This window comes from Coregonus clupeaformis, chromosome 19, assembly GCF_020615455.1.
Source record: "Coregonus clupeaformis isolate EN_2021a chromosome 19, ASM2061545v1, whole genome shotgun sequence".
Lineage (NCBI taxonomy): Eukaryota > Metazoa > Chordata > Actinopteri > Salmoniformes > Salmonidae > Coregonus > Coregonus clupeaformis.
Window position 1 is genome coordinate 7,712,703 of NC_059210.1, and position 24,426 is coordinate 7,737,128.

Below are 24,426 nucleotides of genomic sequence, written 5' to 3' on the forward strand. Positions count from 1 at the left end.
TGGACTATATGTGGATATATGCGCGGATAAGTCTATGGGGAAGGCGCTCCTGACGTTCTTGCAAAGTCGAGCCCACATGCTCACAGTCAACATCACTTTTTTTAAATGACTTTGTCAAATAGAAGGTATTATTATTATTGTTTGTTTTTTATTTTACAACCATAGCCTACTCATTCACACTCCTGAGAAACTCCGACCGTTCCCGCCCACAGAGGTTCCGTTCACTTTTTTTTGCCTCACTGCTCCGTCGTTGCCAAGGTTTCCGTGTACGAGCTGCAAAGAGCGGAGACGCGCCGCCGCTGCAATTCAATTGTGCTATAGCCAGCCATGGCGGCAGATCTACGCCCGGAGTGGATCTCTTGTCTCCCTTCTTCATGGAGTTATGGGGTCACTCGGGATGGACGAGTCTTCTTCATCAAGTAATAATCTATTGGATATTATTCGTGGGTGTATTTGTATGATTTTAACTCGGATACACACCAAATGCGATACGTATTCACCCTTTCCCTTTCTCACCAACAGCGAAGAAGCAAAGAGTACAACCTGGTTGCATCCAGTCAGTGGAGAGGCAGTGATAACTGGCCATAGGAAAACTACAGGTAAGGATGTCACCAAGTTTCTGTCCATATGCCACCAAGCAGTTTTTGTTTCAAACAGAATAGAACCAGAGAGCCAAAAGGGGTTAGTTGTTTTGATGTGTGTGAGCTTTGGTTCGTGGTCCTGCCGTTGAACGTTCTGAAGTTGGCTTCACATTCATCAATATGTTAGCTAGCTAGCCATCTCAGGTAACGAAAGGTAAACTTGGAAAATAGAAATTACTTAGTTATGCCTCAACTGTTTTTGTCGACGTCTCCTCGGCAAATAACAGACAAATTCAAAAAAATGTTTTGTATCCTTCGAGCTTTGGCTACACCTTACACCTATCAACATATTTTAGCATTAGCTACAGTAGCTAGCTGTGTGATTTTACAGTTAGATAGCAGCTGCTGCACATTATTAACTAACGTTAGCTGAATTACCAGTATCTTTGATATTAGCTACTGATCCATAAATTGGCCACCAGTTTAGCGACGTCGATTTTTCGAATTGACAAAAGTTCCTAATTTCTAATGTAAAAGGTAAACGTTACAGGTAGGATTCGTGGTGTTTCAGTCCCATGTAACGTTACTGTACTTAGAACAGTGCGCAACACATTAGATTATGTGACCAGGCAACTCGTGAGGGACAATGGCACTGCATATCTGACATGCTAGCTCTTAATTGAAGCTGGATGCGCCCTAGCCCTAGATGTATTCTTACCTTTACTCCAGAAGGTCCAAGGACCCGATGTTATTTTCAGAGGTAGACTGGCTCTGGCAGCCAAAACAGCCAAATACTCTATCTAAACTGAATCGATTCTCAATTGCGATACGTTTTTAGAAACATAAAACCCTTTACTTTCATATCACATCAATATAATTTCACAAATGCAAAATATACACTTACTGTACACAGTTATAACCGGCTTTACCACAGTTGCAGCCAACAGTATTTTTCAGTGACAACACGTTTCTGGCGACCTTCTTCGGTTACACAGAGGTGTTCAGAGCATGCTAGATAGCTAATTAGCACTTTCTTCCATCCGTCTTCCATAAACACGTGCTGTAACTTGGAGATATGGCCCTGTGGGAGCACTAACCCTAACCCCTATAAAGGTGTGTATCAATTTAACCTTTTGTTTTTTAGAAAATTATTTCTCGCTGATATGAAAGATAAGGTCCTTATGGTTCCAAAACCATACCGGTTAATGTTCAGACCGAGCGTCGGGGATCTTAACAAAACACCCCTGTACAGAAGAGGCCTTCATCCAATGACTCTCATGTGTAATCTAATGGAACTGAGTCATGCTCAAGGGGCTAGCTGCTCCCCTACAAAGCATGGCATGCATTTTGACAGCTGGCATCGTGTTAGTTCATTGGCTTACACTCCGTGACTCTGATGTGTGTGTGTGTGTGTGTGTGTCTGGTCTGTTGTGCCTCTATTTGTTTATCTTGTGTGTTTATGTGTGTTTCTCCTGATAGATTTACCAACTGGATGGGAGGAGGGATTTTCGTTCGAGGGGGCTCGGTGCTTCATAAAGTGAGTCAGAATTTCAGATCACAGCCTCCCCCCTCTTTCACATTCAACAGGTCTTCAGTTGACGCTGTTACTTGGAATTAACAACGGACACGCAGTGTATCCCCATAACCACCCAAATGTCCGCTTTATTCTAAGTTTATAAAGTAAGGGTGGCCTGCACTTCAGAGCAAGTCATGCATACTGTCACTGTTTAAGAAGGTGGTGAGCCTTTGGGTCTCAGTGACCTTTGTCTGAACAGGCTTTAGACCACTTGTTGAGGGTTTGTCTCTCCATCAGTCGGTATCCAACTTCAGCCGACCTCTCCCTCAGTTAACTACCCTTTTCCCCTCTTGTACAAGCTGGCATGAAATGTATTTCGTCATGCTCACATTATATCAGCAAACCTCTGTTTATGCTTAGTTTGAATGCATTGCTTTTCAGTTGTTGCTCCAAATGTAACCCAGGAGCCAATACCTATGGCTCTGGTAAAGCCCAACCTAACCTGGCCCAGGCCATGCCTTGTAAGAACAACATATAGAGAATCAAGGGCTCTTCTGTCATAGCTGGGAACCTTTACTCTTTTATTTGCATGGTTTATCAGCTAAGTTAATTATTACATAGTCTTTAAGAGAGCACTGTGTGTGTGTGTGTCGGTGTGTCTTTGTATAAATAGACAGGTGGGCTGTGGAAATGGCATACTGTGCTCTGTTGGAAAGCAATGTTAAGCTTAACATAGGCCATGTTTCCCCTTCTAAGATGAACTGTGAAGTGTTTATAATGACACTGGTTATGACTGAGGGTGTCATAAGTGATGTCATAACACATGAGTCATGTGGTGGTCACGAATTTCGTCAGCCGGTAATTGACCAAGCAAATAACTGTCGGTCTCATGGTAATTGACCGTTAATTAACATAAACACATTTAGCATCTCCTGGCTTCCACACATAGCCTACAAGCCATTAAACATTTTCTAATAAATCCATATAATATAGCCTACACCACTCTTTGTACTACTCCCTTCACAGAACAGCGCAAACTGGCTCTAACCAGAATAGAAAGAGGAGTGGGAGGCCCCGGTGCACAACTGAGCAAGAGGACAAACACATTAGAGTGTCTAGTTTGAGAAACAGACGCCTCATAGGTCCTCAACTGGCAGCTTCATTAAATAGTACCCGCAAAACACCAGTCTCAACATCAACAGTGAAGAGGCGACTCTGGCATGCTGACCTTCTAGGCAGAGTTGCAAAGAAAAAGCCATATCTCAGACTGGCCAATAAAAATAAAAGATTACGTTTGTACTGTTCTATGAAGGGAGTAGTACACAGCGTTGTAAGAGATCTTCAGTTTCTTGGCAATTTCTCACATGGAATAGCCTTCATTTCTCAGAACAAGAATAGACTGACGAGTTTCAGAAGAAAGTTCATTGTTTCTGGCCATTTTGATTCTGTAATCGAACCCACAATTGCTGATGCTCCAGATACTCAACTAGTCTCAAGAAGGCCAGTTTTATTGTTTCTTTAATCAGCACAACAGTTTTCAGCTGTGCTAACATAATTGCAAAAGGGTTTTGTAATGATCAATTAGCCTTTTAAAATGATCAACTTGGATTAGCAAACACAACGTGCCATTGGAACACAGGACTGATGGTTGCTGATAATGGGCCTCTGTACGCCTATGTAGATATTCCATTAAAAATCTGCCGTTTCCAGCTACAATAGCCGTTTCCAACATTAACAATGTCTACACTGTATTTCTGATCAATTTGATGTTATTTTAATGGACAAAAAAATTGCTTTTCTTTTCGAAAACAAGGACATTTCTAAGTGACTCCAAACTTTTGAACGGTAGTGTATGTGTGACATTTGTTTTGATTTAGAATGGACCATTATCATGCACCTGTATCGAAACAGGGGCAGCGGGAAAAAATACATGTCATCTACGCACTTAAATAGCGAATGGAGGACGCTTCTCCCTGTGGTTTATTTTCATGCCAGCCAGGTAGGCTATACTCCTGTTGTAAAGAGAAGCAATGTGCTTAATATTAGGAAAGTTGAGAAATAAATATAGTAGGCCTAGCCTATAGAAAGCTGATGGGATCCTCTTCTTTTTATTAGCCGCCATCACTTTGTTTTCTCCCGCAATTGCATAGCCTATAGAAATGTTGCGCAACATGAGCTCATTGGCTCTCATGAAGTGTTTGATTAGATTTTTGAATACATTTGCATTGATGTCAGAGTGATTAGAGGGACAATAGAGTGCTGAGTACCAGGCAGTTAGCAAGTTTGGCAGGCTACTAATGACCAGCAGCAGCTTGGAAAAGCCTAATTACTGTGACTAAACGGTCATGTGGAATTTGACTGCCTTCATGACTCGTGTGGCGGTAATACGGTCACCGCAACAGCCCTAGTCATGTATTGAGTAGGCAATGGCATACATCCTCTCCTTTCCTCAGAATCGTATTATGTGTGTGTGTGCTTGTGTCACTGTGTGAGTAAGTAGGGGAATGCAGCGCATGTCTCTCTCTTGTGGTCCTCTGTAGCTCAGCTGGTAGAGCACGGCGCTTGTAACGCCAATCGATCCCCGGGACCACCCATACACAAAAATGTATGCACGCATGACTGTAAGTCGCTTTGGATAAAAGCGTCTGCTAAATGGCATATTATTATTATTGTCCAATAAGACATACAAGCAGCACTTTCTCTTCTTTAACATGTTGCCCTGTGTGTTTGGAGTGAAAGGGGATCCCGTTGAACTACGTCGATGGTGTGAGGACCAGGTTAACCTTGAGAGGGGTTAGATGAGGTCAAAGTTATGTTTTCCCATCTCCTTCGTCATCATATTTCACATCATAAATTTTTCTCTCCTCCCTGACCTGTGTCCCCTTCCTTTTGTTTCATGACAGTCTGTGTGCGTGTGTCAATCTTGTTCCCTTCCTCTTGCTTCATGGCTTCCTTATATGGAATCAGAGAGGTCATAGACGGTGATGTCTTCTCCAGCATCATATTTTACATCATGTAATGGCGTTCCACCTCCTCCTCCCTGTGTTCTTGTCCTCTTGCTCTGTGGCATTCTGATAGTGAGAAATATGCCTACATGATCATAAGGACTGTCATCATATTTCACATGTAATGTTTTTTTTCCCCCTGTCTGACCTGTGCTCCTTTCGTTGTGCTGTGTGTGTGTCTCTTTGCTTCCCTTTCCTTTTGCTCCATGGCATTCTCATACAGAATCAGAGTAGACAGCACTGATTCATTGTACAGAGTTTTGTCACAAAGGAGACAGAATGCTCTGTTGTCTCACTGTCTCTCTAAGGGAGATGTCTTGGAGATAGAAGACGGAGCTTGTTTGGGTCACTCCCTGCTTGTGTGAGCTAACACTACTACCCTAACACTACTACTACCCTAACACTACTACTACCCTAACACTACTACTACCCTAACACTACTACTACCCTAACACTACTACTACCCTAACACTACTACTACCCTAACACTACTACTACCCTAACACTACTACTACCCTAACACTACTACTACCCTAACACTACTACTCTAACACTACTACTCTAACACTACTACTCTAACACTACTACCCTAACACTACTACTACCCTAACACTACTACTACCCTAACACTACTACTACCCTAACACTACTACTACCCTAACACTACTACTACCCTAACACTACTACTACCCTAACACTACTACCCTAGCACTACTACTACCCTAACACTACTACTACCCTAACACTACTACTACTCTAACACTACTACTACCCTAACACTACTACTACCCTAACACTACTACTACCCTAACACTACTACTACCCTAACACTACTACTACCCTAACACTACTACTACTACCCTAACACTACTACTACTACCCTAACACTACTACTACCCTAACACTACTACTACCCTAACACTACTACTACCCTAACACTACTACCCTAACACTACTACTACCCTAACACTACTACTACCCTAACACTACTACTACTACAAGAAAATACCATACACAAAAAAAAAAAAAATTATGCACGCATGACTGTAAGTCGCTTTGGATAAAAGCGTCTGCTAAATGGCATATTATATTATTATTATTATTATATTATATTATAAAATGCTCATCCAGAGGTGGCGCTCCTAGTGGCCGGTGATTTTAATGCAGGGAAACTGAAATCCTTCTTGTCATTTTTACCAGCATGTTACCTGTGCAACTAGAGGTGAACAAACTCTAGATCCCCTTTACTCCACACAGAAACACATACAACGCTCTCCCTCGCCCTGCATTTGGCAAATATGACCATAACTCTATCCTCCTGACTCCTACTTACAAGCAAAAATTCAAACAGGAAGTGGTCCGATGAAGCTGATGCTAAGCTACGGGACTGTTTCACTAGCACAGACTGGAATATGTTCCGGGATTCATCCGATAACATTGAGGAGTTTACCACATCAGCCACCATTAATAAGTGCGTTGACGAAATCGTCCCCACAGTGACCATATGTACATATCCCAACCAGAAGCCATGGATTACAGTCAACATCCGCACTGAGCTAAAGGCTCATCACGTATCTGGCGCCGACGAAGACCTCCTCGCGACTAGCTCTTAGGAAACTTTGCAGTATTTTGTTTTTTTTATGTATTATTTTTTACATTATTAGCTCAGAAAGTATTTGCATCATTACATACAGCCGAGAAAAACTATTGGATATCAGAGCGGCGGTAACTCACCAGCATTACGACCAGGAATACGACTTTCCCGAAGCAGATCCTTTGTTTGCTCTCCCCAAGGCAACTGAACTGATTCCAGCGGTTGACCCAAAACATCGCCGGCGGAGGAGAGGCACTCGGAGTGGCCTGCTGGTCCGACTTAGGAGGCGCGCACACCACCCACCGCTTCCAAGTATTCTACTCGCTAATCTTCAATCTTTGGTTAACAATGTCAACGAACTACGGGCAAGGATTTCTTTCCAGAGAGACATCAAGGTCTGTAACATACTCTGTTTCACAGAAACATGGCTCTCTTGGGATATTCTGTAGAAATCGGTCCAGCCAGATGGGTTCTCAGTTCATCGCGCAGACAGGAATAAATATCTCTCCGGGAAGCAGAAGGGCGGAGGTGTGTGTTTCATGATTAACTACTCATGGTGTAATTGTAGTTAACATAGAGGAACTCGAGTTTCTGTTCACCCGACCTAGAATACCTCACAATCAAATGCCGACCGTATTATCTCCCAAGAGAATTCTCTTCGGTTATAGTCACGGCCGTGTATATACCCCCTCAAGCCGATACCACGACAGCCCTCAAAGAACTTCACTGGACCTTATGCAAACTGGAAACCCCATATCCTGAGGCTGCATTTACTGTAGCCTGGGATTTTAAGAAAGTGAATTTGAGGACTAGGCTGCCGAAGTTCTATCAACATATCGACTGTTGTACTCGCGCTGCTAAAATCCTCGACCATTGCTATTCAAACTTCCGGGATGGTTATAAGGCCCTCCCCCGCCCTCCTTTCAGCAAATCTGACCACGACTCCATTTTGCTTCTCCCTTCCTATAGGCAGAAACTCAAACAGGAAGTACCCGTGCTAAGGACTATTCAATGCTGGTCTGACCAATCGGAATCCACGCTTCAAGATTGTTTTGATCACGCGGACTGGGATATGTTCCGGGTAGCTTCCGAAAATAATTTATACATATACACTGAAACAGTGACAGAGTATATCAGGAAGTGTATAGGTGATGTTGTGCCCACTGTGACTATTAAAACCTACCCTAACCAGAAACCGTGGATAGACGGCAGCATTCGCGCAAATCTGAAAGCGCGAACCACCGCATTCAACCATGGCAAGGTGACTGGGAATATGGCAGAATACAAACAGTGTAGCTACTCACTCCGCAAGGCAATTAAACTGGCAAAACATCAGTATAGAGACAAAGTGGAGTCGCAATTCAACGGCTCAGACACGAGACGTATGTGGCAGGGTCTACAGACAATCACGGACTACAAAAAGAAAACCAGCCACGTCGCCGACACCGACGTCTCGCTTCCAGACAAGCTAAACACTTTCTTCGCCCGCTTTGAGGATAACACAGTGCCACTGACGAGGCCCACTACCAAGGACTGTGGCCTCTCATTCTCCATGGCCGAAGTGATTAAGACATTTAAGCATGTTAACCCCCGCCAGGCTGCCGGCACAGACGGTCTCTCCCTTTCTCTCCCTTTCCCAGTCTGCTGTTCCCAAATGCTTCAAGATGGCCACCATTGTTCCTGTACCCAAGAAAGCAAAGGTAACTGAACTAAATAACTATCGCCCTTGTAGCACTCACCTCTGTCATCATGAAGTGCTTTGAGAGACTAGTCAAGGATCATATCACCTCTACCTTACCTGTCACCCTAGACCCACTTCAATTTGCTTACCGCCCCAATAGATCCACAGACGATGCAATTGCCAATACACTGCACACTGCCCTATCCCATCTGGACAAGAGGAATACCTATGTAAGAATGCTGTTCATTGTCTATAGCTCAGCATTCAACACCATAGTATCCTCCAAGCTCATCATTAAGCTCGAGGCCCTGGGTCTGAACCCCGCCCTGTGCAACTGGGTCATGGACTTCCTGACGGGCCGCCCCCAGGTGGTGAAGGTAGGAAACAACATCTCCACTTTGCTGATCCTCAACACTTGGGCCCCACAAGGGTGCGTGCTCAGCCCCCTCCTGTACTCCCTGTTCACTCATGACTGCGTGGCCAAGCACGCCTCCAACTCAATCATCAAGTTTGCAGACAACACAACAGTTGTAGGCTTGATTACCAACAATGACGAGACCGCCTTCAGGGAGGAGGTGAGGGCTCTGGGAGTGTGGTGCCAGGAAAATAACCTCTTACTCAACATCAACAAAACAAAGGAGATGATCGTGGACTTCAGGAAACATCCACATCGACGGGACCGCAGTGGAGAAGGTGGAAAGCTTCAAGTTCCTTGGCGTACACATCACTGACAAACTGAAATGGTCCACCCACGCAGACAGTGTGGTGAAGAAGGCGCAACAGAGCCTCTTCAACCTCAGGAGGCTGAATACATTTGGCTTATCACCTAAAACCCTCACAAACTTTTACAGATGCACAATTGAGAGCATCCTGTCGGGCTGTATCACCGCCTGGTACGGCAACTGCACTGCCCACAACCACTGGGCTCTCCAGAGGGTGGTAGGTCTGCGGAACGCATTACCGGGGGCAAACTACCCGAGTGGCGCAGCGGTCTGAGGCACTGCATCTCAGTGCTTGAGGCGTCACTACAGAACCCCTGGTTTCGATTCCAGGCTGTATCACAACCGGCCGTGGTTGGGAGTCCCATAGGGCGGCGCACAATTGGCTCAGCATCGTCCGGGTTTGGCCGGTGTAGGCCGTCATTGTAAATAAGAATTTGTTCTTAACTGACTTGCCGAGTTAAATAACGGTAAAATAAATTAAAAATACATACAGCACCCGATGTCACAGGAAGGCCAAAAAGATCATCAAGGACATCAACCACCCGAGCCACTGCCTGTTCACCCCACTATCATCCTGAAGGCGAGGTCAGTACAGGTGCATCAAAGCTGGGTCCGAGAGAATGAAAAACAGCTTCTTCAGCACATTAGAGGCTGCTGCTGCCTATTGAAATCACTGGCCACTATAAGAAATGGAACACTAGTCACTTTAATAATGTTTACATATCTTGCACTACTCATCTCATATGTATATACTGCATTCTATTCTATAATAATCTTCTGTATCTTAGTCCATGCCGCTCTGTCATTGCTTGTCCATATATGTATATATTCTTAAATCCCATTCCTTACTTTTTTTGTGTGTATTGGGTATATGTTGTGTAATTGTTAGATATTACTGCACTGTCAGAGCTAGAAGCACAAGCATTTCGCTACACCCGCTATAACATCTGCTAAACACGTGTATGTGACAAATAACATTTGATTTGATTTGATTTAGAGCTGCCGCTTTCAAGGAGCGGGACACTAATCCGGAATCTTATAAGAAATCCTGCTACGACTTCCGACGAGCCATCAAATAGTCAAAACGTCAATACAGGACTAAGTTCGAGCCTACTATGCCGGCTCTGGTGCTCGTCAGATGTGGCAGGGCTTGCAAACTATCATAGATTACAAAGGGATACTAGCTGCGAGCCAGTGACTCGAGCCTACTAGACAAGCTAAATTCCTTCTATGTACGCTTAGAGGAAAACAACACTGAACCATGCATGACAGCACCAGCTGTTTCGGACAACTCTGATCTCGCTCTCTGTTGCCGATGTGAGGAAGACCTTTTAAACAGGTTAACATTCACAAAGCCACAGGGCCAGACGGATTACCAGGACTCGTACTCAGACCATGTGCTGATCAGCTGGCAAGTGTCTTCACTGACATTTTCAACCTCTCCCTGACCCAGTCTGTAATACCTACATGTTTCAAGCAGACCACCATAGTCCCTGTGCCAAAGAACGCCAATGTAACCTGTCTAAATGAATATCGCCCTGTAGCACTCACCTCTGTAGCCACGAAAGGCTGGTCATGGCTCAACACCATCATCCCAGACACCCTGGACCCACTCCAATTTGCATACCACCCCAACGGATCCACAGATCATGCAATATCTAATGCACTCCACACTGCCCTCTCCCACCTGGACAAGAGAAACACATACGTGAGAATACTGGTCATTGACTACAGCTGAGCGTTCAACACCATAGTGCCCTCCAAGCTCATCACTAAGCTTAGGACCCTGGGACGGAACAAACTCCCTCTGCAACTAGATCCTGGACTTCCTGACGGAATATCCCCAGGTGGTAAGGGTAGGCAACAACACATCCGCCACGCTGACTTTCAACACGGGGGCCCCTCAGGGCTGCGTGCTTAGTCCCCTCTGGTACTCCCTGTTCACCCACGACCGCGTGGCCGCGCACGACTCCAACACCATCATTAAGTTTGCTGACGACACAATGGTGGTTGGCCTGATCACCGACGATGATGAGACAGCCTATAGGGAGGAGGTCAGTGACCTGGCAGTGTGGTGCCAGGACAACAACTTCTCCCTCAACGTCAGCAAGACAAAGGAGCTGATCGTGGACTACAGGAAATGGAGGGCCGAGCAAGCCCCCATCCACATAGACGGAGCTTAAAGTTTCTCAGTGTCCACATCACTAAGGAATTATAATGGTCCACACACACACACAAACACAGCTGTGAAGAAGGCACAATGCCTCTTCCCCCTCAGGAGGCTGACATTTTTTTGACATCAGATCCTCAAAACGTTCCACAGCTGCACCATTGAGAGCATCTTGACTGGCTGCATCACCGCTTGGTATGGCAACTTCTTGGCATCTGACCGCAAGGGGCTACAGAAGGTAGTGCGTACGGTCCCAGTACCAGAAGGCAGTGCGTCCTGCCACCCAGGACCTCTAAACCAGGCGGTGTCAGAGGAAGGCCCTAAGAATTGTCTCCAGCTTCCCAAGTCTGTTCTCTCTGCTAGCGCACGGAAATCGGTACCGATGCATCAAGTCTGGAACCAACAGGACCCTGAACAGTTCATACCCCCAAGCCATAAGATTGCTAAATAGTTAATTATTGTATTTATTTTACAACCAAATCTCTATTTTTTAAAATGTAAATGGCATCTTATAGAAGGGTCCAGACACCTTTTGTGTGATTTCACGTTTTTGAGAAACTTACCCCAAATGGAATATGACATTGCGGATAAAGTTCGGAATTACACAATTTTATGTGTATAACATCTAAAGACCTGCATCACTATACTGAGAGCTTTGCCATTTCTAAAAGGACTTATTTTTGTGTTTTTCAGGGCCCCCATACTACACAATGAGCATGAGGAAGTGATTTGCTGTTTGGGATAAGTTTCTCAATCACGTGAAATCACACAAAAGGTGTCTGGATCTATTTACATAAAATATTGAGATTTGGTTGTAAGAAAGAGAACCTCTCCTTTAAATAGTCCGGGTAGCTATTTGGTTAACTATCTTCATTGACCCTTTTTGCACTAACTCTTTTGACTCATCACATACGCTGTTGCTGTTTATTATCTATCCCGTGGCCTAGTCACTTCACCCCTACCTATATCTACATACTGTATCTACCTCAATTACTTCGTACCCCTGCACATCGACTCGGTACTGGTACCCCGTGTATATAAGTCTTCTGAGTGGCGCAGTGGTCTAAGGCACTGCATTGCAGTGCTAGCTGTGCCACTAGAGATCCTGGTTCGAATCCAGGCTCTGTCGCAGCCGGCCGCGACCGGGAGACTCATGGGCAGCGCACAATTGGCCTAGCGTTGTCCAGGGTAGGGGAGGGAATGGCCGGCAGGGATGTAGCTCAGTTGATAGAGCATGGTGTTTGCAACGTCAGGGTTGTGGGTTCGATTCCCACGTGGGACCAGTATGAAAAAAATAAATAATAATATGTATTCACTAACTGTAAGTCGCTCTGGATAAGAGCGTCTGCTAAATGACTAAAATGTGAATGTATATACTGTAGCCAAGTTATCGTTACTCATTGTGTATTTATTCCTTGTGTTATTATTTTTATATTATTTATCTTTTTTCTGTCTGTACTGTTGGGAACGGCCCGCATTTAACTGTTAGTCTACACCTGTTGTTTACAAAGCATTTGACAAATAAATTCGAGTTGAATGAATACTCATCCATTATAGAACGTTGTTGATAAACAAGACCTAGAACCATATGTAAATAGTGGAAGTCCCGTCAGACAGTAACTCTTCGGGCTATTACACATTGGCTGAGAGAAAAGTATGTTGAGTGAAGAGAAAAGGAACAAGAGGAAAGTAACCCAAACGGAACGCGTCTAGGGCTGATCTAATTTACATCTAAATCACAAAAATGACATGTGCAATATCCATATCGCAAGAGATCCGTATCGCATGCAATATTATGAAATGCCGTTTTTTTATAGTTCACTCCGGTTTTTTTTTTTTTTTCCCCTGCTCTCCTCTCGCATCTGCTTCCCACACACACCAAGACCCCCCACCCACCCACCCACCACCACCACTCGAGCAGCGCTGTTCTTCCTCCTCGCTGTTAGATTCACTATAAGTTCAGAGATCTCTGTTACTACTGGTACACTTGCTGAATGAGAGGCTGTGCTGTATGGCTGGGCTGTAACTGTCAGGTCACAGTTTGTGCTGACGTTGCGTTCTCTTCTTTGTTGGAGTGTGTGTGTGTGTGTGTGTGTGTGTGTGTGTGTGTGTGTGTGTGTCTGTGTGTGTGTGTCTGTGTGTGTGTGTGTGTGTGTGTGTGTGTGTGTGTGTCTGTGTGTGTGTGTGTGTGTGTGTGTGTGTGTGTGTGTGTGTGTGTGTGCACAGCCGGTTGGACGGACGGTGGGTGAGATTGTGTGGAAGCACAGTGTGTGAGTGCGTTTGAGAAAGGGGAGGGCACTGCCTGAGAGGAGGGAGATAGATTTGATTAGTTTATACTTTTGTGCGCCTCTGAATGAGTGAAGGTCACTGTAGATGTTAATCAAATCACTTTTGTCTGTCTGGGCGGAGCTTGTGTGTGTGTGTGGTGTGCGCGGTAATAGTGCGAACGACTAGTTTCTGGGTAATTTGCGGGCGGCAGAGTGGCAACACGGCCTGAAACCCTTTTAGTTTAGAGAGAGCGAGAGAGAGCAAGAGAGAGTCTGTGTCAACTGCTGCCAGTTGAATGAGATCATGAATGAATGAATGAGGGGAGGTGTAAATTAGTGTTGATTTGGTCGGCTACATGTAGAAAGGTCATTCAAGTAGAGATTTTATTACGACTTTACTACTGTGCTGTTGGTGACAAGTTTGTTGGTCACTTGAATAGCCTTTCTAATCCATTGATGTTAAGAGGACAGGTGCGCTGAACCAACCTTATCAACAGACATTCCCAGTTTATGGGAGGGACTGTGCTTATCTATGTGCTGTTTCCCTCAGCCAATCAAGAGGTCAGTGAAACATGACCTAATTGTTAACCAATGAGTTTGAACAAATACAACAACAGAAAAATAGACAGGGCTTGTCTCTCCACAGGCGACATTGCATGCTGGTAAATGAACCCAATGAGTCTCATGCTGTGAAAAGCTGAGACTCACACACACACGTACATGTAACATGTCTTGCTCTATGACGCTTACAAGCTACACAAGAGTCACTAGAAAGTGAGGGGTTCTTCTACATAGAAGATCATAGGAAATCCCAGGACATAGTGTCTATAATACTGAGTCATTAGAAGGTGAGGGGTTCTTCTACATAGAAGATCATAGGAAATCCCAGGACATAGTGTCTATAATACTGAGTCATTAGAAGGTGAGGGGTTCTTCTACATAGAAGATCATAGGAAATCCCAGGACATAGTGTCTATAATACTGTAATAAGATCACACAGTTGCTGTCACAAACTCCACACAGTTGTCTCTGACTAGTTGGATATTCATTTCCCACTGAGCAAACCATTTCTACAGCATTCATATAAATTCATTTTTATCAGGTTTTTGTTTTGGCAGACCTTATTTTGTTATTGCCATTTGTCAGTAAAACTCATGAATGCAATTGTTTGTCAAATTGTTTTGTGTTCTACTTGTAGCCCTGCTTGTCCTGAAAAGAAAATGGTAAAACACTTAATTATGAGGCTAAATATAAGGGCTGGACATGCAGATAAATGAAAGTCAGATAAATGAAAAGACGATTTTTGCTGGGGTCTCGGGACTGATAGGGTTAAGACTGTGGGTGGGTCTCAAGTGGCACCCTATTCCCTACATAGTCCAATAGGCACCACAGGGCTCTGGTCAAATGTAGTACACTATGTAGGGAATAGGGTGCCACTTGGGATGCAGAGAGTCTGTGACTGTTATCTCTACACTGCTTTTCTCTCTGGCCTGTCAGGCAGAATGCCCTTCCCTGCAGTATTCTGAATAGCCTTTTTCTTTCACTGTGTGTGTGTGTGTGTGTGGCTCAATGTGTGTGTGTGTGTGGCTCAGTGTGTGTGTGGCTCAGTGTGTGTGTGTGTGTGTGTGTGTGTGTGTGTGTGTGTGTGTGTGTGTGTGTGTGTGTGTGTGGCTCAGTGTGTGTGTGTGTGTGTGTGTGTGTGTGTGTGTGTGTGTGTGTGTGTGTGTGTGTGTGTGTGGCTCAGTGTGTGTGTGGCTCAGTGTGTGTGTGTGTGTGTGTGTGTGTGTGTGTGTGTGTGGCTCAGTGTGTGTGTGTGTGTGTGGCTCAGTGTGTGTGTGTGTGTGTGTGTGTGTGTGTGTGTGTGTGTGTGTGTGTGTGTGTGTGTGTGGTAGGTAGCCTAGTGGTTAAGAGCTTTGAGCCAGTGACCAAAAGGTCGCTGGTTTCAATCCCGAAGCCGACTAGGTGAAAAATCTGTCTGTTCCCTTGAGCAAGGTACTTAACCCTAATTGCTCCTGTAAGTCGCTCTCGATAAGAGTGTCTGCTAAATGACTAAAATGTAAATGTGTTTGTGCATTGTGCATGTTAAAAGGTTTTAATTATGTTATGGGGATGAATTATGACCCTAATGAAACTGTCAAACTCTCCCTCACCCTCTCTCTCTGTCGCTCACTGTCTCTCTCTCTCACTGTCTCTCTCTCTCTCCCTCACCCTCACTCTCTGTCGCTCACTGTCTCTCTCCTCTCCCTCACCCTCTCTCTCTCTCCCTCACCCTCTCTCTCTGTCGCTCACTGTCTCTCTCTCTCACTGTCTCTCTCCCTCTCCCTCACTCTCTGTCGCTCACTGTCTCTCTCTCTCTCCCTCACCCTCTCTCTCTCTCCCTCACCCTCTCTCTCTGTCGCTCACTGTCTCTCTCTCACTGTCTCTCTCTCCCTCTCCCTTCCTCTCTCTCTTTTTAATAACCCTCCGTTTAGATTGCAGATGAGATTGCAGAGCTGTTGCCTTTAGGATAGTTTTTTTTCTTTCAATTTGGAGGCCAGGCTCTTGGAGTTGGTGTCGACTGTCCCTGGCGCTTTGAAATCACATCATAGACCAACCAACTTTCTTTTGAGGGCATGAGTGTAGGACATAGCTTCTCTGTAAAGTAAATATGAAGCATAATAAATATTTGACTCGTCTACACCACCCACCGCCAGCCCAGTCCACCGCCATTCAAACCACCCTTCATTAAAGTAGCTTCATTTTTTTCTGCTGCATTATTCATTCATCCCACAGAACAGAGCACGTCAACTGAAATCTGGCCAGTATTGACTAATGTCTCCCCAGTGGATCTCTAGTCATGCTTGGTGTCTCAAGCTCCAGCTGTGCTTTGAAATCCCACTCGCTGACTGTAGGCTTGAAGATGATGGTTGTGTCCCAAATAGCATTCCTATTCCCTACACAGTGCACAATGTTTGACCAGAGCGCCATGGGACCTGGTCTAAAGTAATGCCCTACATATGAACTAGGGTGCCATTTGGGACGGGCCCCTTGATGTAGGGCTCTTGATAATTGTCATTTTGCCTCTGTAGATGGATCAATATTTATTTCTCCCGACTGCTGCTTGTGGATGAGTTGAAGTGAATTAATTTGGTTTTGATGACTTTGGTCGCTGTATTGATCATCTATTAGGAGGAGACTGCTGCTCACTGTCTCCTTGGCTTGCACACAAATGTGATTAAAACCTGTTGTGCTGCTCACCGCTGCTGCAGAAAAAGGAATGTGGTTCTATATGGCTGGTGTATTTCTCATATTCAAGCTACTAATCGTTAGGGCTGGGAATTGCCAGGGGCCTCAGGATACGATATTATCACATTACTTAGGTGCCGATATGATGTGTACTACGGTTCTCACGATTCTTTATGTATTGTGATTCAATACTGTGATTTTATTGCAATTCAAAACATATTGCTCACCATATATCTGCTGCAGAGGAACAGAGAGAGCCATGAGAAAACGAGTTATGATCAGTCATGGAAATAAAAGTGCTGAAAACAAATTGACTCCTTATTTAAAAAGAAGATGGAGAACAAGCTATGAAGGAAAATAGTTTTGGTGCAGGTACAGCAAACTAGCACAAAAAAAATATTGCGATATTGTCAAAACGATACTATATATCATAAAAAAATGAATATCCCGATATGTAACTGTATCGATTTATTTTGCCCCATCACTACTAATCATTTTGACCTTTGTCATTATGAGTTGTTTAAGTGTTAGGCCTACTGTCATTTCAGATTCTCCTCTTCCAATACACACTATGTTTACCTCCAATCAGGAACTATTTTCTGAACACCCCAGTCGTCATCACTACCACGATGCAGTTATTCTGTATGGCTGCTGTATTACTCATAATAAGGCTTATCTGAGATCTGCAGAACGAGAGGTGAGGAGAAGGGATTTGTGTTTCATTCTGATAAGTGACACCAGTAGCTATAAATTGAAGAGAATTCCCCAGACACAGGAACTCTGACTGCACTGGGATGGCAGTTTGGCTGGCGGACAGACAACCTGTGGAATGAATGTATGGGTCGCCAGGCAGACACCGATCTAATTTTGGTATTGGTGTGTGTGTGTGTGTCTCGCTCTCTCTCTGTCTCTCTCTCTCTCTCTGTCTCTGTCTGTGTGTCTGAGCTGTAGCAGCAGAGCCCTATGCTGGCTCCACCTGTCTGTGTGTCTGAGAGAGAGCAGCAGAGCCCTATGCTGGCTCCACCTGTCTGTGTGTCTGAGAGAGAGCAGCAGAGCCCTATGCTGGCTCCACCTGTCTGTGTGTCTGAGAGAGAGCAGCAGAGCCCTATGCTGGCTCCACCTGTCTGTGTGTCTGAGAGAGAGCAGCAGAGCCCTATGCTGGCTCCACCTGTCTGTGTGTCTGAGCTGTAGCAGCAGAGCCCTATGCTGGCTCCACCTGTCTGTGTGTCTGAGCTGTAGCAGCAGAGCCCTATGCTGGCTCCACCTGTCTGTGTGTCTGAGCTGTAGCAGCAGAGCCCTATGCTGGCTCCACCTGTCTGTGTGTCTGAGCTGTAGCAGCAGAGCCCTATGCTGGCTCCACCTGTCTGTGTGTCTGAGCTGTAGCAGCAGAGCCCTATGCTGGCTCCACCTGTCTGTGTGTCTGAGAGAGAGCAGCAGAGCCCTATGCTGGCTCCACCTGTCTGTGTGTCTGAGAGAGAGCAGCAGAGCCCTATGCTGGCTCCACCTGTCTGTGTGTCTGAGCTGTAGCAGCAGAGCCCTATGCTGGCTCCACCTGTCTGTGTGTCTGAGAGAGAGCAGCAGAGCCCTATGCTGGCTCCACCTGTCTGTGTGTCTGAGAGAGAGCAGCAGAGCCCTATGCTGGCTCCACCTGTCTGTGTGTCTGAGAGAGAGCAGCAGAGCCCTATGCTGGCTCCACCTGTCTGTGTGTCTGAGAGAGAGCAGCAGAGCCCTATGCTGGCTCCACCTGTCTGTGTGTCTGAGAGAGAGCAGCAGAGCCCTATGCTGGCTCCACCTGTCTGTGTGTCTGAGCTGTAGCAGCAGAGCCCTATGCTGGCTCCACCTGTCTGTGTGTCTGAGCTGTAGCAGCAGAGCCCTATGCTGGCTCCACCTGTCTGTGTGTCTGAGAGAGAGCAGGAAGTGGTGGGATGATGTCTGGATTCATCACACACAGGGATGTAAAACATTCCAGGTCCGATCTGTCCATATGACATGACACTTAACAGACGCCTTGATCCAAAACCACAGGGAGTGCAAGTGCAATGATGTCCGAGGGGGGGGGAGAAAATACAGTGTTCGTTGTTTGCAGTAACTGCTTTGTTGTTGTAAAATTCCAACAGACGTGGCAGTTTCACCATTAAGGATTCCTGCTTTAAGAGCACACACATGCACACAAGGGAGTTAGGACGTTTGCTGTATCCAAACGGCACTGACTGCAGGGACTGAGGGAGTGGTTACGCTGTCCTTGGCAGGGAGCAGTTCCTGACAGACTGTTGTTCCTGACAGACTGTTGTTGGTGACAGACTGTTGTTCCTGACAGACTGTTGTTGGTGACAGACTGTTGTTGGTGACAGACTGTTGTTCCTGACAGACTGTTGTTGGTGACAGACTGTTGTTGGTGACAGACTGTTGTTCCTGACAGACTGTTGTTGGTGGAGGACTGTTGTTCCTGACAGACTGTTGTTGGTGACAGACTGTTGTTGGTGACAGACTGTTGTTGGTGACAGACTGTTGTTGGTGACATACTGTTGTTCCTGACAGACTGTTGTTCCTGACAGACTGTTGTTGGTGACAGACTGTTGTTCCTGACAGACTGTTGTTGGTGACAGACTGTTGTTGGTGACAGACTGTTGTTCCTGACAGACTGTTGTTGGTGACAGACTGTTGTTGGTACAGACTGTTGTTCCTGACAGACTGTTGTTGGTGGAGGACTGTTGTTCCTGACAGACTGTTGTTGGTGACAGACTGTTGTTCCTGACAGACTGTTGTTGGTGACAGACTGTTGTTCCTGACATACTGTTGTTGGTGACAGACTGTTGTTCCTGACAGACTGTTGTTGGTGACAGACTGTTGTTGGTGACAGACTGTTGTTCCTGACAGACTGTTGTTGGTGACAGACTGTTGTTGGTGACATACTGTTGTTCCTGACAGACTGTTGTTACTGACAGACTGTTGTTGGTGACAGACTGTTGTTCCTGACAGACTGTTGTTGGTGACAGACTGTTGTTCCTGACATATTGTTGTTACTGACAGACTGTTGTTGGTGACAGACTGTTTTTCCTGACAGACTGTTGTTGGTGACAGACTGTTGTTGGTGACAGACTGTTGTTGGTGACATACTGTTGTTCCTGACAGACTGTTGTTCCTGACAGACTGTTGTTGGTGACAGACTGTTGTTGGTGACAGACTGTTGTTGGTGACATACTGTTGTTCCTGACAGACTGTTGTTCCTGACAGACTGTTGTTGGTGACAGACTGTTGTTGGTGACAGACTGTTGTTGGTGACATACTGTTGTTCCTGACAGACTGTTGTTACTGACAGACTGTTGTTGGTGACATACTGTTGTTCCTGACAGACTGTTGTTGGTAACATATTGTTGTTACTGACAGACTGTTGTTGGTGACAGACTGTTGTTCCTGACAGACTGTTGTTGGTGACAGACTGTTGTTGGTGACATACTGTTGTTCCTGACAGACTGTTGTTCCTGACAGACTGTTGTTGGTGACAGACTGTTGTTGGTGACAGACTGTTGTTGGTGACAGACTGTTGTTCCTGACCGACTGTTGTTGGTGACAGACTGTTGTTGGTGACATACTGTTGTTCCTGACAGACTGTTGTTCCAGACAGACTGTTGTTGGTGACAGACTGTTGTTGGTGACAGACTGTTGTTGGTGACATACTGTTGTTCCTGACAGACTGTTGTTCCAGACAGACTGTTGTTGGTGACAGACTGTTGTTGGTGACAGACTGTTGTTGGTGACATACTGTTGTTCCTGACAGACTGTTGTTCCTGACAGACTGTTGTTGGTGACAGACTGTTGTTCCTGACAGACCATTGTTCCTGACAGACTGTTGTTGGTGACAGACTGTTGATGGTGACATATTGTTGTTCCTGACAGACTGTTGTTGGTGACAGACTGTTGTTCCTGTTGGTGACAGACTGTTGTTGGTGACAGACTGTTGTTCCTGTTGGTGAACACACAACTCAGGAAGAGGGATAGTCCTTTTGGATCTGGCTCTGTTGTTCATGGTCATCTCTGTTTTTCTCTGCTTCTCTGCCACGGTCTCATCAAAACTGTCTTTCCTTTTGCTTGGAGTCTGGATGCTATTGCTGACGGGCTTCAGGATGCAGTCAGTCAGTGAGCTTTGAGCTGCTCATTCAAACCACACCCCCTGCTCTCTCATGCTTTTCAGTCTCTGTGGGGTCACAGCCATCTGGCGACCACTGAAACGCGCGTGTCTGTGTGTGTGTGTGTGGGAGAGAAGTAAGCCTGTGTGTGTCTGCGTGCTCTGTGTGTGAGAAGGTAGCCTAGCGGTTACTAGTTTGAATCCCTGAGCCGACAAGGTGAAAAATCTGCCGAAATGCCTGCTCAATGGTTACCCTGGCCGTGACCCCACTCTCCGAGGGTGTCTCGGGGACTTGGGATATGCAACAAAACACATTTCCAATTCACACATGCGTATTAATACACACTTGTACATGTGTGAAATAGGACAAATATAAGCACCCACCAAATAATTATTATATCAAAAACCATACTCACAAAGGGTCTCAGAGTTCTGATTTAGGATCAGTTATTCCTTGATTACGATTGTATGGAGCAGGTCCCGGGGCCATATGTATCAAGCTCAGGTTAGGATTGCTGATCTAGGATCAGGTCCCTCCTGTCCATGTAATGCTGTTCATTATGATATAAAAGTAAAACTGATGTTAAATCAGCACTCCCACTCTGAGAGGGTTGATACATATGGCCCCTGATCCTACTTCAAGATGCTTTTTGAACACGTGCCCAGGAAAGATGCACAGTCGCTGGGAAATCTTTGAAATCTCAATTCAGAATGTATTCTGAATGTTCATCCCCCAGGGTTCAGTATATAGACCTAGATAGTGGTTCATCCCCCAGGGTTCAGTATATAGACCTAGATAGTGGTTCATCCCCCAGGGTTCAGTATATAGACCTAGATAGTGGTTCATCCCCCAGGGTTCAGTATATAGACCTAGATAGTGGTTCATCCCCCAGGGTTCAGTATATAGACCTAGATAGTGGTTCATCCCCCAGGGTTCAGTATATAGACCTAGATAGTGGTTCATCCCCCAGGGTTCAGTATATAGACCTAGATAGTGGTTCATCCCCCAGGGTTCAGTATATAGACCTAGATAGTGGTTCATCCCCCAGGGTTCAGTATATAAGCCTAGATAGTGAATCAATCTTGGGGGGCTTCAAATCCTCTTACTGTAGCAGGGCTGGGTGATCCGTTTCATTTGAAGCTGAGACCAGAGTAGAGCTGTTGAATTGAACTTCCCGTAATGTAATCCGTCTGGTAATCTGCTATGGCTGAGCCTAGAGTAGTGGTACTCAATCCTGGTCCTGGGGACCCAAAGGGGTACAACATTTTTGTTTTTGCCCTAGCACTACACAGCTGATTCAAATGATCAACTCATCATCAAGGTGTAGTGCTAAGGCAAAAACAAAAAAGTGCACCCCTTTGGGTCCCCAGGACCAGGATGGAGAACCACTGGCCAAGAGTCGAGAGCCGACCTTCTCATGGTGATCTTGGGCTGGCCAGGTTGAATCATCAAGGGACAGTTGGTTAGTATTGGAAGCTGCAGCTGGTTGGTGTGTTTTTTAATCTGATTGTGTGTGTGTGTGTGTGTGTGTGTGTGTGTGTGTGTGTGTGTGTGTGCGTGTGTTTGTGTGTGTGTGTGTGTGTGTGTGTGTGTGTGTGTGTGTGTGTGTGTGTGCGTGTGTTTGTGTGTGTGTGTGTGTGTGTGTGTGTGTGTGTGTGTGTGTGTGTGTGTGTGTGTGTGTGTGTGTGTGTGTGTGTGTGTGTGTGTGTGTGTGTGTGTGTGTGTGTGTGTGTGTGTGTGTGTGTGTGTGTGTGTGTGTGTGTTTGTGTTTGTGTGTGTGTGTGTGTGTGTGTGTGTGTGTGTGTGTGTGTGTGTGTGTGTGTGTGTGTGTGTGTGTGTGTGTGTGTGTTTGTGTGTGTGTGTGTTTGTGTGTGTGTGTGTGTGTGTGTGTGTTTGTGTGTGTGTGTGTGTGTGTGTGTGTGTGTGTGTGTGTGTGTGTGTGTGTGTGTGTGTGTGTGACTGAGCCGTCAGTCTTATGCTGATCTTGGGCTGGCCAGGTTGAATCAAGGGTCAGACGGAGAAGGACAGTTGCTGGGTATTGGAAGCCATGGCTGGCGTGTTTTTATCTGGTTACATTAGATCTCAATTTTATTTATTGTATTTTTTTACTTCTGTGTATGATTTGAATGTGGCTCGATAGGTCTGTCAGCTTGTTTCCAGGTGTGTGCCACTCTCTCCACCCCCCACCCTCCCCTCCTCCACATTCACACTTACTGCACGCTTTAGCTGTCCTCATTGCTCTGATAGCTTATTTGCTTTCCCTCACACCTTTAGTCCCAACCCTGCCTGCTGCCTGGTTCTGAATCCTCTGATCTTCCTCCTCACTACTCCGTTGAGCACACTGACTACAACTACAGCGCATCCCGATCCAGTTGTTCTCCAGATGGTCTGTGATGATTAGGGGGCTTTTGGAAACCGTCACACGGCCCAAATGCTCTGCAGCTGGTAGCTCTTGGTTGTTGGTTGCACTATGTTAAAATGGCCAGGAAGGGCTTGGAACAGGGAACTGTTTCCTCAGACAAATTGTTACAAATTCCCCCCCGGCTGGACTGTCTGTGGTTACTATATGCATGTTGTGATCTCATGAGCAACATTGTGGTCCTCTGTAGCTCAGCTGGTAGAGCACGGCGCTTGTAACGCTAAGGTAGTGGGTTCGATCCCCGGGACCACAAAAATGTATGCACGCACGACTGTAAGTCGCTTTGGATAAAAGCGTCTGCTAAATGGCATATTATTATTATATTATTATGTTGTACTTGAGCTTTTGATCTTTACTTGCGTGGAGCCACCATGTGGCATGCATCAATAAATGGGCCCAGACATTCTGCATGTATGTACATATGTAATCTCTTAACAGATAGCCTTCTTGTCACTACTGCTAGTTCACCTAACCAGCAGCCATTCTCCATGCGACTAGCCCTGTAACACTACATGGTACATAGTACAGTGTTTCCCCTAGGAGTTTTATATTTTAGCAGCGGTGGCGGTTCGGGTGTTTCTGGGGCATACTTCTACACTTGCAGGATTACAAGCCAGCTAGTTACCTTGGAGGTTTCTCGGACGATCTGATGTTGTTGTAACTTGGCTTTTTACATTTTGTGGTGGCGGTGTGCCGCTTCTAAATGAATATAGGGGAAACACTGGTACTGCATCGCTGGTATGTGACAAGCCATCCAGATAAGGGACTCCTGAGTGGCGCAGTGGTCTAAGGCAGTGGTCTAACGCAGTGGTCTAAGGCTCTGCATCGCAGTGCTAACTGTGCCACTAGAGATCCTGGTTCGAATCCAGGCTCTGTCGCAGCCGGCCGCGACCGGGAGACTCATGGGCGGCGCACAATTGGCCCAGCGTCGTCCAGGGTAGGGGAGGGAATGGCCGGCAGGGATGTAGCTCAGTTGATAGAGCATGGTGTTGTTGTGGGTTCGATTCCCACGGGGGGCCAGTATAAAAAATAAAATAAAAATATGTATTCACTAACTGTAAGTCGCTCTGGATAAGAGCGTCTGCTAAATGACTAAAAATGTAAATGTAAAATAAGAAG

The 24,426-nt window shown here is 45.7% G+C and overlaps 1 protein-coding gene across 1 annotated transcript in view; it reads left to right on the forward strand.

Moving 5' to 3' along the window:
- Positions 1-297: 297 nt before the first annotated feature.
- Positions 298-24,426, forward strand: part of LOC121531551 (pleckstrin homology domain-containing family A member 5) — a 241,540-nt gene continuing 217,411 nt past the window's right edge. The window contains exons 1-3 of the mRNA XM_045205197.1: positions 298-419; positions 523-599; positions 2,061-2,118. Coding sequence (XP_045061132.1) covers positions 328-419; positions 523-599; positions 2,061-2,118 — 227 coding nt within the window. The 5' untranslated portion in view covers positions 298-327. The remainder of the gene's footprint in view (positions 420-522; positions 600-2,060; positions 2,119-24,426) is intronic.